At 31.5% G+C, this 14,533-nt stretch overlaps 1 protein-coding gene and 3 long non-coding RNA genes across 12 annotated transcripts; 2 read left to right on the top strand and 2 right to left on the bottom strand.

Moving 5' to 3' along the window:
* Nucleotides 1-4,087, bottom strand: LOC140182777 (uncharacterized). 3 transcript variants are annotated; one of them, XR_011878890.1, is made up of 7 exons: nucleotides 3,706-4,087; nucleotides 3,114-3,368; nucleotides 2,779-2,961; nucleotides 2,594-2,638; nucleotides 2,059-2,128; nucleotides 1,910-1,993; nucleotides 1-276 (listed from the first exon to the last, which is right to left on the bottom strand). It is a non-coding gene; the product is annotated as an uncharacterized lncRNA (long non-coding RNA). The 3 variants fall into 3 exon arrangements; XR_011878888.1 differs by lacking the exon at nucleotides 1-276 and having other exon boundaries at nucleotides 1,558-1,993; XR_011878889.1 differs by lacking the exons at nucleotides 1-276; nucleotides 2,059-2,128 and having other exon boundaries at nucleotides 1,558-1,993; nucleotides 2,594-2,686; nucleotides 3,706-4,085.
* Nucleotides 4,088-4,724: 637 nt separating this feature from the next.
* On the top strand, nucleotides 4,725-5,468 carry LOC140182776 (uncharacterized). The gene is made up of 2 exons (XR_011878887.1): nucleotides 4,725-4,998; nucleotides 5,213-5,468. It is a non-coding gene; the product is annotated as an uncharacterized lncRNA (long non-coding RNA).
* Nucleotides 5,469-7,657: 2,189 nt separating this feature from the next.
* Nucleotides 7,658-9,441, top strand: LOC112782242 (probable carboxylesterase 1). Its single transcript, XM_025824589.3, has one exon. The coding sequence runs from the start codon at nucleotides 8,288-8,290 to the stop codon at nucleotides 9,257-9,259; it is 972 nt and encodes a 323-aa protein (XP_025680374.1). The 5' UTR covers nucleotides 7,658-8,287; the 3' UTR covers nucleotides 9,260-9,441.
* Nucleotides 9,442-10,621: 1,180 nt separating this feature from the next.
* LOC112782333 (uncharacterized) lies at nucleotides 10,622-13,989 on the bottom strand. Of its 7 annotated transcripts, XR_011879027.1 has the most exons (5): nucleotides 13,809-13,989; nucleotides 12,437-13,720; nucleotides 12,005-12,226; nucleotides 11,829-11,897; nucleotides 10,622-10,863 (listed from the first exon to the last, which is right to left on the bottom strand). It is a non-coding gene; the product is annotated as an uncharacterized lncRNA (long non-coding RNA). The 7 variants fall into 7 exon arrangements; XR_003816192.2 differs by having other exon boundaries at nucleotides 12,437-13,989; XR_011879026.1 differs by having other exon boundaries at nucleotides 12,005-12,112; nucleotides 12,437-13,989.
* Nucleotides 13,990-14,533: the final 544 nt, after the last annotated feature.

The following is a 14,533-nucleotide window of genomic DNA, read 5'->3' as shown; positions in this document are numbered from 1 at the left end:
TTTTGTTCTTTAAAATTTGTACAATCTTTATTTATTGTCAAAATCTTTATTGTATATTTTTGTACATATAAAATATATATTCTAATATATTAATAAAATATAATATTAGAATTATTAAAATAGAAAATATTATTTTTTATGAATATATATAATATTTTATATATTAAATTATGAATATATTTAATAATAATTAAAATTAGGAAAAATAAAAAAATCAAATACAACTTCCAAAATCCTTATTTTATTTGAACTTATCCAGTTCAAAATCCTTCCAGTCTGAAAAAAAAAAAAAAAAAAAGAGGAAATGAGACTTTCATACAATATCTTAATTGAATTCTATGTAATGATCAATAATTTCAGTTTTATTCTATTCTATATCTATATGGATATTAAACTCCTAGCAACAATCACTTTTTTGAGATGGAATTGACGAACAAGTAATACCATTAATAGTGTTTATGAATGTCGAATAAAAAAAATGGGGCGTCGCCAAGCGGTAAGGCATCGGGTTTTGGTCCTGCCATTCGGAGGTACAAATCCTTCCGTCCCAGAGCATATCCATTCATGATGTATATCCTATATGAATAAAAATTGTATCTCGGGATAAAAATGATCCTTTTTTAATCATTCGTCTATAATCTAAATAGAGTCACTTTTGAATCCACATCAATCGTCAAACTCTATTTTTTTTTTTTTGAATCATTTACAGATAGATAATATTAATATATTATATATTAATAATATAAGAAAAAAATTCAACTCAAAATTGATAAAATTCATTTTTTTTTGAAAAACAAACTACTGAATCGAATATGAATCTTATTCATACAATATCGAAGGAATTTGTGGTTTTTTACTTTCCTTTTAGATTTGAAATCCTCCATTTTCAAAAAATCAAGAAGTAAAAAGGATGGGTTATTATGTATCTATTGATACAAAAACTATTCACAATTCCATAATTGAATCAACTCAATTACATACTGGATCCAAATAAAACTTGGTTCGAAAGGATAAAAGCAACGTGCGGCTTGAAAGACATAATTAGATTAGCTGTGGATTCTTCTAGTCACTATTTTTTCGAGTATATGAAAATGGGAGTGCTCTTGGCTCGACATCGTTTGTTTTGTTCCACTGGAACTAGGTGTTTAGGGAACAGGAGAGGGGTTGATGATCTAAATAATACACGATGGAGTTCGAGTTGATTTTTGTTTTCTTAGGGGCAAGTATGGAAGGATAGCGAAAATTAATAAAATAAATTAGAACAACTTATTAAGTATCTTTTTATAGAGAAAGCGAAAAGATAAAATTTGAGCAAGGTAAACAATAGTAAATTTTGTTGGAATTGATAAAAAAAACTATTGCAAGCAAAAGCGTATTCTGGGATACAATCTGAATTTGTATAATTCAAAGAAAAAAAAAGAAATGGTTGGTATGTTGCTATTTTTTTTTAAACGATTTAAGATCCCTTAAGTAATGTCTAAACCTAATGATTCAAGGAAAAGCTAAAAGATCCTGGACCAAGTAAATACCAATTCAAAGAGTAGGGACACCACAAAATCAAGAGTAGGAGCATCTATTTAATACAATTATTATACAATAATAATGCTGGAGTCTAGAACATCAAAACGCTGTGTTTCAGTCAAACAACCATAGTATTAATACTAATATAAATATTAATATTATTTACATTCCTTACCTTTTATAAACAAAATAAGCATCTTAACATGACATTTTAACACATTTAGTATTGCAGACCAAAGTACTAAGAATTTTGCAAAAACATGCCTAGGAATAAACCTCTAGTCTGGTTGCCATTTATAATCTAAATAGTATCATACTTCTATAAAAGTAATCCTAAATATTATTTTATCGTATATATGCAGGAAGATTTAAGTAGAGACAAGCTTGCCTTGGTTAGGATACCGATAGTACGGTTTTCCATGTGCATGCTTATCCAAAGTCAATAATTTTGATTTCTACTGGCTTCACAGTGCTACACATGAAACACAATTTCATTCAACCTCAAGATGAAATCGTTGAATTCAAGATTTAACATACCTGCTTAGAGAATAGCTTAACAATGCTAAGTGATAATCCTCTGAGAAATACTCCAGAAAGGCAAAATTTCCTTGCAACAGTGAGTACAGTAGAAGAACAAAGGAAAATTGTAAAGTAGGGACTAAATTGTACATAGGACAAATCTGCTAGTAGGGACCAAATTGTAAAGTAGGATAAATGAAAATCAAGCACAAATTGTAAAAATTTTTATAGGTGCCAAGCTTGGAAAACTCAAACTTAAGAAATGGAACTATTTTCATTAAAGTTCATTTCACCCAATTTATAAACAATGTCTGATAAAGCTATTAAAACACATTTGGAAGGTCAAAAAGGCAGGTCATTCAAACAACCAGAGCACATCACAATCGAGTTCACACGCGAGCGTGCACACAAAGACAGTTTCATACAGCAAGATGAGGGTGTTTTGCAATTGGGCATTTCCTTAAACAGATAGTGAACAACCAAGCAATATTTAGAAATAGAAATGGATGCATCAAAGAACAGTCAAAACAAGTCCATCATTGAAAGAATTTACCTGAGGAAACAAAGTTGAAGTGTGTTTGGGTCTGAAAAGTGAAAGCTGCAGCATCAGATATGTGGTATTAGCTGAATTCAAGATTTGACATACCTGCTTAGAGAATAGCTTAACAATGCTAAGTGATAATCCTCTAAGAAATACTCCAAAAAGACATTCATGCTAAGTGATAATAGGGATGATACCTTTAAATTTAGCACAGCCAAAATAGTTGAAGATCAGAATTGATTGCCATGGTAAAAACATACGTATATAAATATGTATGCTTTCTTCTCAAACCCTAGGTAACATACATGGATCCTCAGCAAAATTACACCAAAACCGAGAACATTGAACTCGCTAAGCAACTAAACTTGTGCCTGCATCATCTGCATGTGTCACAAATGGAAATTAAAATTAAGAAAACTTAATATTATATATATAATACACTTAGAGAAAGTGGAAACCACTTTTACTTACTAATTAAATTACTAATGTAGTAGTTAAAATTGAAAATAAAATTATAACAAGAATGAACAACCTAGAATAGATATATCATGAGCTCATATACTTGCTGTAAATTTGTAACGACCCTTTGATCCTCAGGGTTGACTTTCTTCATCTCCTCCATCTCCATGGGGGGAATGTTGGCTGCCGCTGCCGTTAGCCATAATAGGCATGTATGCATTAAGAGTTGCAAGCATTCCCAGGTTACTTTCTTGTGAATTAGGGTTACATGCATAGCTGAGGCAAGATCGAAGAGAGAAACACAGCAACACACGGAGAATAGCAAGCACTAGTTTATCAAAATTGGCAGTGCAACAGTGAATATCACACAATCAGACAATTATCAAATAAATACTTAGCACAATTTTAGCAAAACAGCAGCAAAACAACACAAAATATCAACAATTTAGTCAAGTAGTTTCCAAATAAAATTAGCAGCAATGTTTAACAATTCAGATTAACAATCTAAACATTTCTCAACTATTTAGAATCAAAAACTAATCTAATCAAAACCTAAAAATCCACTAATCAGAAAACAAATCTAACTAAACTAATTACTAAAATCAAACTAACTAAACAAAATTAATTGAACTTAACAGAAATTAAAAGAATTTTGAAACCAAAACCTGGAAGCATTGACTAGAGGAGATGATGGTTGTGGCGCTGAGAAGATATGCGAGCCAGAACTGAGGGGGGATAAAAAGAGAGAAAGAGAGGCGCGGCGGTGGTGGGGATAGACGCTACTACAGGTGGTGCCGGCGTGCTGGAGCTCACCTGAGACGAAGAGAACAGGAGCTTGAGCTTGATTTGTTCTGTGAACGAGAAAGAACGAGAGAGACAAGGAGAAGAAGAAGCTCGTGTGGTGGTTAGGGTGGCCGGCGGTGGCGCTGTGAGTGAGGAAAGGAGAAGAAGAAGAAGCTTGTGCGACGGAGAGAAGAAGCAGCTCATTGAAGGAGAGAGGATCAAGCTCGTTTGATTTGTGATTTTGTATGTGTGTGAAAAGAGCTCGATAGAGTGGGGTGAAGTTAGGTTTAAATTAAAATTTTTCGACAAAATATTTTAAATTATGGATAGATTTTCTGTCTGTAATAATTTAACAAAATGCAGCGTTTTGTTCATTTAAATAAAGACGAATTTTTCGTTGGTAATTATTTTTCACGGAAAAAAAATAATTTTTTTGACAGGATTATCGACAGATTCTATTTTTCGTCTGTAATTTATGCTAATTCATTTTTCTTCGTTTCTGACAGAAATTCCCTTATAAAATCTGTCTGTATTTCGATGGAATAAAATCTGTCGAAAATATCCGTCTGTAATAAATAGTTTTCTAGTAGTAAAAATGAACAAATAAAAATTTTCTTTGTGAATTTTATTTATCTTTGTTAGGATTTATTTTTTATTAAAAATATTAAATTATTATATTTACAAAAATATCCTTATATATAATAATTATAAAAAATAAATATATTCTTATAATTAATTTTGTTAAATGACTAAATAATTTTTTTTATTTATGTGACAAGAATATCCTTCTTTAATAATAATTAAAATTAAATCATCAAACCATTTCAAAAAATAAAAAGAAAAACAAAATTGATTAATCAAAAACATCATTTATGTTTACTCTTCTTCTTCTCTCATCATCAAAAGTGCCCAAAAATAATGAACAAACTCTAATCCTAGCAAAGTCTCAAAACCAATCCTTATCTTCCTTTCCCTACTCACCATGCTCTTCCTTGTTGCTTTCCTAGCCTTGTCTCTGCTGCGTGCTCCCCTACCTCGTGTTGTCCCACCTTTGTCGTCCTGCCTCGCATCAATTCTCCCTACTGCGGCCTGTGGGTGTTGCCGTGTTGGAAGTTGCTAGTGTCGCTGTCGCTGTCGCTGCTGCTTTCTTCTCCGCCGTGGCGCCCCCGGTTTAGGTAAGCCACAAACCTCCTCTTTCCCGCCTTTGATAGTCTCCTCCTACCTCTGTTCAATACTTCATTTCAATATTCAAACTTCAATCTGCTATATTCCTCTATTTTGTTCTGGATATGATTATGAATTTATAATTCTACTAGATTGACTTTTATATATAATTAAAACATGATTCATTCTCATGTTACTTACTGTATACTTTGTTAATGGTTGAAGCGAAATGAAGCACTATCGAAAGAGAGGAGACCACATCATCTTATTAGAATGATCAATTCACAAACTACTATTGAACAAATCAACTTTAATTTTTGAAGTTACAAACCAGCTAAAGATTTATATATTTATATATAAAAAATAGATAAGTATATTATTAATATAATAAATTACAGAGAAGTTTGTGTATTAGAATAATATGCTGAACTGAACTCATTTAAATTTTTGAAGTCTTTTAGTTGAAATTTTCTCTATTCTATTTAGTTCTGAACCCCTCAAATGAACTATTTAATTTTCGTTGTTTAATTTTGTTTTGAATTTTCTGTTATTCAATTCCTTTTGTAGGATTTAGTGGAGTTAATTAGGGTAGATAATCAATGTAAACTAGAAGTTTAAATAATTAATTGTTTGTGATTTTAAAGCACTTTTAATTCTTATTGCTATGCTATAACCCTGCTACATGGTCAAAATGTTGTCACTAGAATATTTGACAGAAAAATTATGACAGGACATAAATCCAAAAGGTAATATATCTTTCTAAATGCTAGGATTTTTGACATTTTTTATTCTCCTATCTAACTTATGCAATATATTTGTTTTTAGATTATGTTATAACTATGTGCAGACCTCATTTTTCTTGTATTAATTTCTTCAATTTTGGTTTTGGCCCTTTAGAGTTTATGTTTGAATTGTTTCTATTACCAAGTGAAAAATGCTCATCAAATAATCATATTATTTTTATGGTAAAATATGTGTTCTTATAGATTGTGATTACTGTGATAAATCATATGCAATTGGAGTAGGAGGAGTTGTAAGCCAAGAATGCAAAGTCATCGTTGCAAAGTATGAACAAATAATTATAGAGGAATATTGTTATCAGCTGGTAGTTTGGGTGCTCTATTAGTCGATGTTTTTGTATATATTAATTCTACTCATCATAAAAATATATATTGAGACCAACTTTTGAAAGCGAAAGTCGAGCAGAATCGTACAACATTTAAATTTGATCTACAACAATGCAAATTAGAATTCAAACTTTTAATTTTGTAAAGTCGTTCATATGATGTCGATAGAAGGGTCCATAGAAAATATAGTGCATAATAACTTTTTAAGTAAAAGAGATGAAACTAACAACTCCAAACATAAACCAAACATGACTATATGACAATTGCGAATTTTTAATTTTTATTTGAATCTTTTTATCTATACTTATTGTAATTTCTGGTAGCAGAATCAATGATATTGTGCAGCATCAAGTTGAGGCCTTAGAATCAAATCCAATGCAAGTCACATCCTTGTATCATCATTAACCTAAAAAAATATAAATATTTTAGAGTTACCAATAAGAGAAAGTCTAGGGGGCCAATACTTTTATTAAAATCTGGCCAATACTTAACTAGTAAAAGAAAAGTGAGTAATCTCACACCATTAAAATTATTAATAATGGCTAATTGGTGGTTACAAATCACAAAATCTGTTGGCTCCCTAGCACTCATCTACCAACAAAACTATATATTTTAGAGTTATATAAATATTTATCCTTTTTTCTTTTCAAGCAAAAGAAAATTACATTTATTGTATAACTATACGTCTTCCTGTAGTTTGTCATCTAAGTTGTCATCTATACTCCACAATCATTACTGTGTTAAATAAGACGCAGTTAGCTTATACAGATAAATATTTTAAAGAGAAAAACATAAATACAGATATTTTTTATGAGCCAGAAACTTGTTTTCCTGTTTTTAGCGTATCCACAAATGCAAAACAAAATAAAATAGAGAAAAATTCAACTGAAAGACTTCAAAAGTTTAATTGAGTTTAGTTCAGCATGATTCTAATATATACAAGCCTCTCTGTAATTTATTATACTAATATACTTATCTATTCTTTATATATAAATATATAAATCTTTAGTTAGTTTGTAACTTCAAAAATTAAAGTTGATTTGTTCAATAGCAGTTTGTGAATTGATCATTCTGGTAAGATGATGTAGTCCACTCTTTTTCGATAGTACTTCATTTCACTTCAACCATTAACGGGGTATATAGCAAATAACATGAGAATGAATCATGTTTTAATTATATATAAAAGTCAATCCAGTAGAATTATAAACTCATAATCATATCCAGAATAAAATAAAAGAATATAATAGATTGAAGTTTGAACATTGAACTAAAGTATTGAACAGAGGTAGGAGGGACTATCAAAGAGGGAAAGAAGAGGTTTGTGGCTTACCTAAACCGGTGGCACCATCGCGGAGAAGAGAGCAGCAGCGATGGCGACACTAGCAACTTCTAACACGACAACACCCACAGGTCGCAGCAGGGAGCATCGTGCGATACAACACCCATACGACAACACCCACAGACAAGGCAACGTCGTGAGGCAGGACAGCGACAGCAGCGCGAGGCAAGATAGCAAAGCCGGGACAACGCGAAGTAAGGGAGCACGCAGCGGAGACATGGCTAGAAAAGCAATAAAAAAAGGGCGTGACGAAAAGAGGGAGAGAAACAAGGACTAATTTTGAGACTTTTGTTAAGATTAGACTTTGTTCATCATTTTTAGGTACTTTTAATTATAAGAGAAAAAGAAAAGCAAGCACATGATGATTTAATTTTAATTTAAATTATTATTAAAAAAGATATTCTTGTTACATAAATAAAAAATATTGTTTAGTCATTTAACAAAATTAATTATAAAGATATATTTATTTTTTTATAATTATAAATGAGAGTATTTTTGTAAATATAATAATTTAAAATTTTTAAAAATTAAATAAAAAATAAATACCGACAAAAATAAATAAAATTCACATAATAAATTTGTTTGTCCATTTTTTATATCATTGTATAAATTAATAATCATACAGAAGCCATCACCAATAATTTATATATATTATTATACATTAACAAGTCGAAGAGAGAGAGAAAATTAATTACAAATAAATCTTTTAAATTGATCAGGTCAAGGTCCTTTTAAATAATTTTTATGGTGGATGTATTGATTATATAAGTGAACCCTTCGTCCACCTACATCCTCACCAATTCTTCACTCTCATCAAACACACAACACACAACAATGGCGACTGCACGGTGGAGCTCTATTTCTCTAAGCACAACAACAATCAAGAAAAGGAGAGTGGAAGCTACCATGGAAGAAAAGGAGGTGTCACTCGAGTTCCCCTTCTTCCGCGTCTACAAAGACGGTGGGGTGGAGTTACTCCATTCCCCACCAGTATTCTATCCTCCCTCCGACGTTAAAGACGCCGTCATTTCTTCCGATCCATGTGCACCAGTCTCCGCTCGTATCTTCCTCCCAAAAACACCCAACCGCAACAACAAACTCCCTGTCTTGCTCTTCTTCCATGGCAGCGGCTTCTGCGCCAATTCCGCCTTCACCGAGGAATACAGTAACCACGTCGCTGCCATTGCCAACGAAGCCAAGGTCCTTGCGGTCTCCGTAGAGTACGCTAAGTTCCCGGCTCGACCACCGCCCGAGTGCTACGAAGACGCCTGGAGATCTCTCCAGTGGGTCGTGTTGCACGCGGACGGGGATGGGCCAGAGCCCTGGCTTAACGACCTTGCTGACCTGCAGCGTGTTTTCATCGCCGGAAGCGGCACCGGCGGTAACCTCTCGCACTGGGTGGCTAGCCTAGTGGGAAAAACCGTGTTACCGAGGCGTGTGAGTGTGGAGGGCGCGATTCTGGTGCACCCTTTCTTTGGTGGAATAGGGGACGATGATCAGTGGCTGTTCATGTGCAAGGAGAAGAACGGGCCGGAGAATCCGAGGCTTAAGCCGAGGGCGGAGGATTTACAGAGTCTTGGGTGTAAGAGGGTTTTGGTGTGTGTGGCGGAGAAGGATCCTTTGCTGGTTGCCGGAAGGAACTACGTTACGGCGCTGAAGAAGAGTGGTTGGAGTGGAAGTGTTGAGCTCGTTGAGAATCAGGGTTTGGGACATTGCGAGCATGTTTATAAGCCTTATGAAGACAATTCTCGTGAGGTCTTGAAAAAAATTGCTTCTTTTATCAATGAAAAGAATTGCCGCTGTTAGCTTACTCATGTTGATGTGGGAGAAATTGAATTTATGTTGGTTTCTTTGTTGTTTTGAGACATCCATGTTCTAATAAGTGAGTGTAGGTCTCACTCAAAATGAATTTGTGGTTAGGCTATATCATGATTCTTGCCATTGCCCTGCCTCCTTTTAATAATATATTGTTCATCTAAACACGAAAATACTACTTGTCTTTCAACTTTTACCCATTGTTCAGTCTTTAAATTTAAATATCCTAATTTATAAATATTATCCATTTATAACTAATTTAAAAATGAGTCTTTACTCTTTCTCTTCTTTCAAAAAATTACAAAAGTTATAAAGCTTAAATATGCAACTTCAATTTTTTCTATTCCTTAATTTTAGGAAAAAGGTGTACCACCTAAATAGGGTTGACAAAATAGGTTAAATTTGCTGGATCAAATAGCCAAAAAAGATGAATTCGAATAAAATTTTGGACTCGCCAATTTTTAAAAATTTGTCAAATTCACATTGACATACTCACGGACTTTGAAGGGGGTGGGACAAGCCAACAATTTTTTTTTTCGAAAGGATATTTTAATTATTTTATAGCATCATATAAATATGAAATTAAGAGAATTCCTAGTAACATGGTTATTATTATGGATTATGTGGTGTATTTTGATTTATGTGTGGTTTGATAATTTGATGTAGATATATGGAATATGAATTATATTGCTGTATTTGAGATTTAATATGGTTAATATTGTATGTGATTTAAGTGTGGTAATTATTATGGATTATATATTTATTTTCTAGAGCTTAAAAATAATATAGTCATTTTGTCATAAATTCATTGAATTATATATAGTTATTATAATATTATTTAGAGCTAAAGAAAAAAGAGAGGGCGGGTCGATGTGCCACCCGGGAATCTCCTCTTTGGCAGGGCAGGATAACAAATTCAGTCCATATTAATTTGGCAGCGTGGGCTTTGATAGAACAGGACGACTAAAAGAAACCAAGATTTTGTTACGCTTTTAAAGCATGACGAAAAGTTAAAAAAATATAGCAATAATTTTTTGTCACGTTTTTTGAGCTACTGGCACGCTTTTAAAAAGATCACATCTGTAAGCGTGTTAATTGTTCTATTACCACGCTTTTTTTGCTACGCTTTTATTTATTGTCACGTTTTTAAGTATAACCATATATATAATCCTATAACCACGCTTTTAAAGCGTGTTGAAAAGTGAACATACAGCCATGCTTAAAAAACGTGCCAATAGTTGAGATATGGCTACACGTTTTAAGTCGTGTGCCTAGATGTGAACCTATTGTCACGCTTTTAAAGCGTGACTATCGCTAAACCAAATTAAAAGAAAATATGGTAAAGTCTACATGTGAACACTCAAATTTATGTTCCTACATTCAATACTTGGTAAAAGCCTATACTGTTATCTGTATACGTGCAACGGTCGTGTACATGAAATTTACACACATTATCAAAAATGAATTTCTAAGAAGAGAATTAAGAATTATGGAGGACACAAATTCTACGAATTCTGATTCTAATAGCTTCACTTTCTTTGGATATTTCCTTCGCTCCTCGGTTCCATCACCTAGTTGACCAAAGTCATTAGCCCCTGGAAAATATTATATGTGCAGTATCAACCTCTTGTCACTTCTATATTTATTGAACGTCTAAAATATGAAACATTGCAAATAGCAAACCAACATATTGTGATGGTGTGAACCAAATAATTTAGTGACAAGAATTTATTCTCTAAAATAATGCCCTAAAACTACTTTAGGATCCCATTGGATCAAATCAAAACTATATAATGATAAACTTCTCAAATTGGAGAAAATTTCGGGAGAGGTAGCATATATTAGAATTAGACTCACCATCAATAAAACCTTAACATCACTTTTATTATATTCAACATTCTCAAAAAAAGATTAGGTTATTATTACATACACTTACACAGGACACTATCACAAAGCAAATCTTCAAAGAACAATAAAAACAATGAGGAGCATGATAATGAATTAAGCAGGCATATATAGACCAAACATAAAAGATTTAATTCTTGCAAGAAAGAGGATTTTATAATTTTAGAAATCATTGCATCTCCACGATTACAGTTGCAGTTTTATTTATCTCTTTTTTATTGTATAAGATGAAGAATGAGTTTTAATAATACCTATGCACCCTTCAAACTAAAGCATGCATAATAAGAATTTTGTATAGAAACATTTTGACAAGTATAGTAACCATTAATTAAGACATTTGTTTACCCAACAAAACTTATTAAAATAAAATATTCTAAAAAAAGAAGAGAAAAGGTCTACATGAGTTCTTTTGGCAAAGTTTCTGTAAATTCTACTTCCTGTAAAATAAAGTCCTGGTTTTGAGTATTATAAATAGTTATATAATTAGTTAGAGAAAAAACATAAAAAATAAATTAACATACTAAGAGAATTGACATAAAACTCGATTACCAAAAAGGTAGGCCTAGAATGAGTAATTCAATCATTAAGAAAATCAACAACACATATCCATTTCCATCAAGCCTGACCATAAAAGCATAAACAATTAATAACACACCTTTTGTTGAATATATCCACCAATGTCCCTCAATACAAGCATCCGTAGCATTAGTCTTTTGAAGTAAATCTTGCATCAAGAAAGATAATACACTATATCAGTTAGCAATTTTGAGTTTTAATAAATGCTAGTTTTGTCGATTTTATATGCGAAAATGATTATGTAATCTAAATCACCTGTCTAGCTCCCTCTGCAACATAAATTACAGTTGATCCCTTTTTAAAAGGAGTCAGATATGCTACCAGCAGCAAAACAGCACTACCGCAACAGCATAATGAGAACTACTACACAGAGCAACAGCAGATCAATACGACAGCAACAACGGAGCAGCACCACAACAAGGACAAAATATAAGAGGTGGGAGCGGTAGCAGTAGCAGATAAAGAACTATCAGAAGCCTGAAATAAACTCAGTCTTAGGCAATAATAGACTGAAACAAAATTAACTCTAAAAAAAACTTATCATAAGAATAAATATTTTTATTACTATGATAGTCACATAAAATTGTCTTTATATAAACACCATGAGAATTTTCAGTTGGCATACACCTATATGCAGCCCCTGTTAATACAGGATAGTTTTTTCTCGCCAACGTATGCCTGACATACCTTTGTGAACCCTCTGTCATTATAGGCTGCGGTCCTAGGCCGAAAGTATGTATAAAAAAACCTCTGTATCACATGCTGCGGCCTTAGGTCGGAGGTTTTCTAGAAAGCAAATTTCGGTGGTCGCACTACTATCTATCTGACTGCCCTTCTCCAACAAATTCTCACATAACCTTTTTCATTATTTATCATCAATTATTCTTTTTTATCTTTGCCATTTTCTCTCCTGTGGCAGATATCTGCTCTTCTATGACAGATATTCTTTTAGTTAATACATTCTTTGCTTTCTGTGCTCTTCTCTCTTGTAATAGAGATTCGTTAGATTTTTTTTTAGTCTTTGCTCTCTCCTCTCCTGTGGCAGAGATATCTTTAGTTAATACATTTTTTTTCTTTATTCTTTTACTTTCTTGCTTTTAATATCTCAAATTATTTTCACACTCCTCTCTCGTCTTTCCCCAAATGTCTTATAAAAAAAATCATAAGATTTTTAACTTAATTTTGTCTTTCTAAAACTTTTAGGGATTATAACTGTTTTACCTCTCTTTTCTTATTTAATAAAATCATATCTTTACTAAAATGAATAATAATAATAAAATTAGTATGAGTACAATAATAATAATAAAAGAGTAGTAATATTAATATTTTTATTTTGATATCAAAAACTAATTTGTAGAGTTTTATTATTAATTTTTAAAAATTTTGCTTTTAAAATTACTAATTTAACTTCATATTTCTATAAATAACCCTGAATTTTTATAAAATACTCGGTTTATCCCGAAACTTTTACTTTTTACTCAAAATACACCCAAAATTCATATGATTATTATTTTTAATCCCGATCTTTTATTAAATTATATTTTCATATTCAAAATAATATTTGTAATAGTGATAACACCCCTTCTCAAAACCGAAATCTTCTCTTGTGATCTTTCAAAATTTATACTTGATTTTAAATCCATTTTCAAAATTTTCAATTACCGATTTTTCACGACTTTTAGTTTAATCTCATGGCCATCAAATCTCATCAGTTTTCTCAATATTTAAGTTCAACAACAGCCCTCAAATCAGGCTATAACAAATCGGTTTGGCAACCTCATCAAAACCAAAATATAAAGCACTAAATCAACAATATTTTATCAAAATTCAAACACAAAATTATTCAATTTCAAGCCACAAACATCCAATCAACAATCACATATCAAGAACACAATTAATTTGTAATTAATTTACCAAATTTTACCTCTATTTCGCTGTCCTCACAACCAAAGTACCAAAAAAATTTTCTGACTGAAAAATCTAAGAAAAAAATGTCAAAGATTGGCTACTATCTCTTGGCTCACTTGGCCAAACATGCATGAAGGGAGAGAAGCTTTACCGTCGATTTCTCCCGAACAAAAGTGACGTCATCGTGAAGAAAAGGAAGATACAAACACTTTAATTAGTTCAAATTTTTTACGGAAATTAAAAATCTCAAAAAATCAAACTTAAAAGCTAGGAGGTTCCATGATTTTCTTTCTCTCCTCCTCACGGCATTCTCTTTCTTTCCCCAAAAATGGTTCGGTCATGCATGGAAGAAGGATGATTAATGGTGATTCATTAGTGTTAAGGTGACACATGGGAGATTATGTGTCATGGTTGGGCTAGGTGTCAAGTTATAAAACTGATGAATCATTTATAAATATTTTAAATGAATAATTATAAAAATTGGATATATTAAAACACACATAATAATATATATAAAAATAAATATATATAAGTTATTAATATAAATGACATTAATAACACGATGATCATAATAAGAATAGAAAATATATGATGAAACAATAGCAAAGCTAAGTTCATTGAATAGTACCGATATTTATTCGTACCGACAAATTTTAAACTTGAAATATTAATTACCAAAATTAAATTATAATATATTCATTTTTTAATTATATAAAAAATTTTATTATAACAAAATTATATAATAATCTTAATTAATGTAAACTCAAGGTACCATAAAAATTAATTTAAATACTTTTAACAAAATAATTTCTAAAAATAAAAATTTCAATAAAATAAGTTATAAATTATTTATAATTAATAATTTAAAATATGATG

This window comes from Arachis hypogaea, chromosome 20 (assembly GCF_003086295.3).
Source record: "Arachis hypogaea cultivar Tifrunner chromosome 20, arahy.Tifrunner.gnm2.J5K5, whole genome shotgun sequence".
In the NCBI taxonomy this organism is placed as follows: domain Eukaryota; kingdom Viridiplantae; phylum Streptophyta; class Magnoliopsida; order Fabales; family Fabaceae; genus Arachis; species Arachis hypogaea.
The sequence above is the reverse complement of the archived record's forward strand: the minus strand, read 5'-3'. Positions and strand labels throughout refer to the sequence as shown.

Excerpts from the sequence above, each read along its gene's own strand:
- LOC112782242 (XM_025824589.3), top strand. The coding sequence starts at position 8,288 with ATGGCGACTGCACGGTGGAGCTCTATTTCTCTAAGCACAACAACAATC.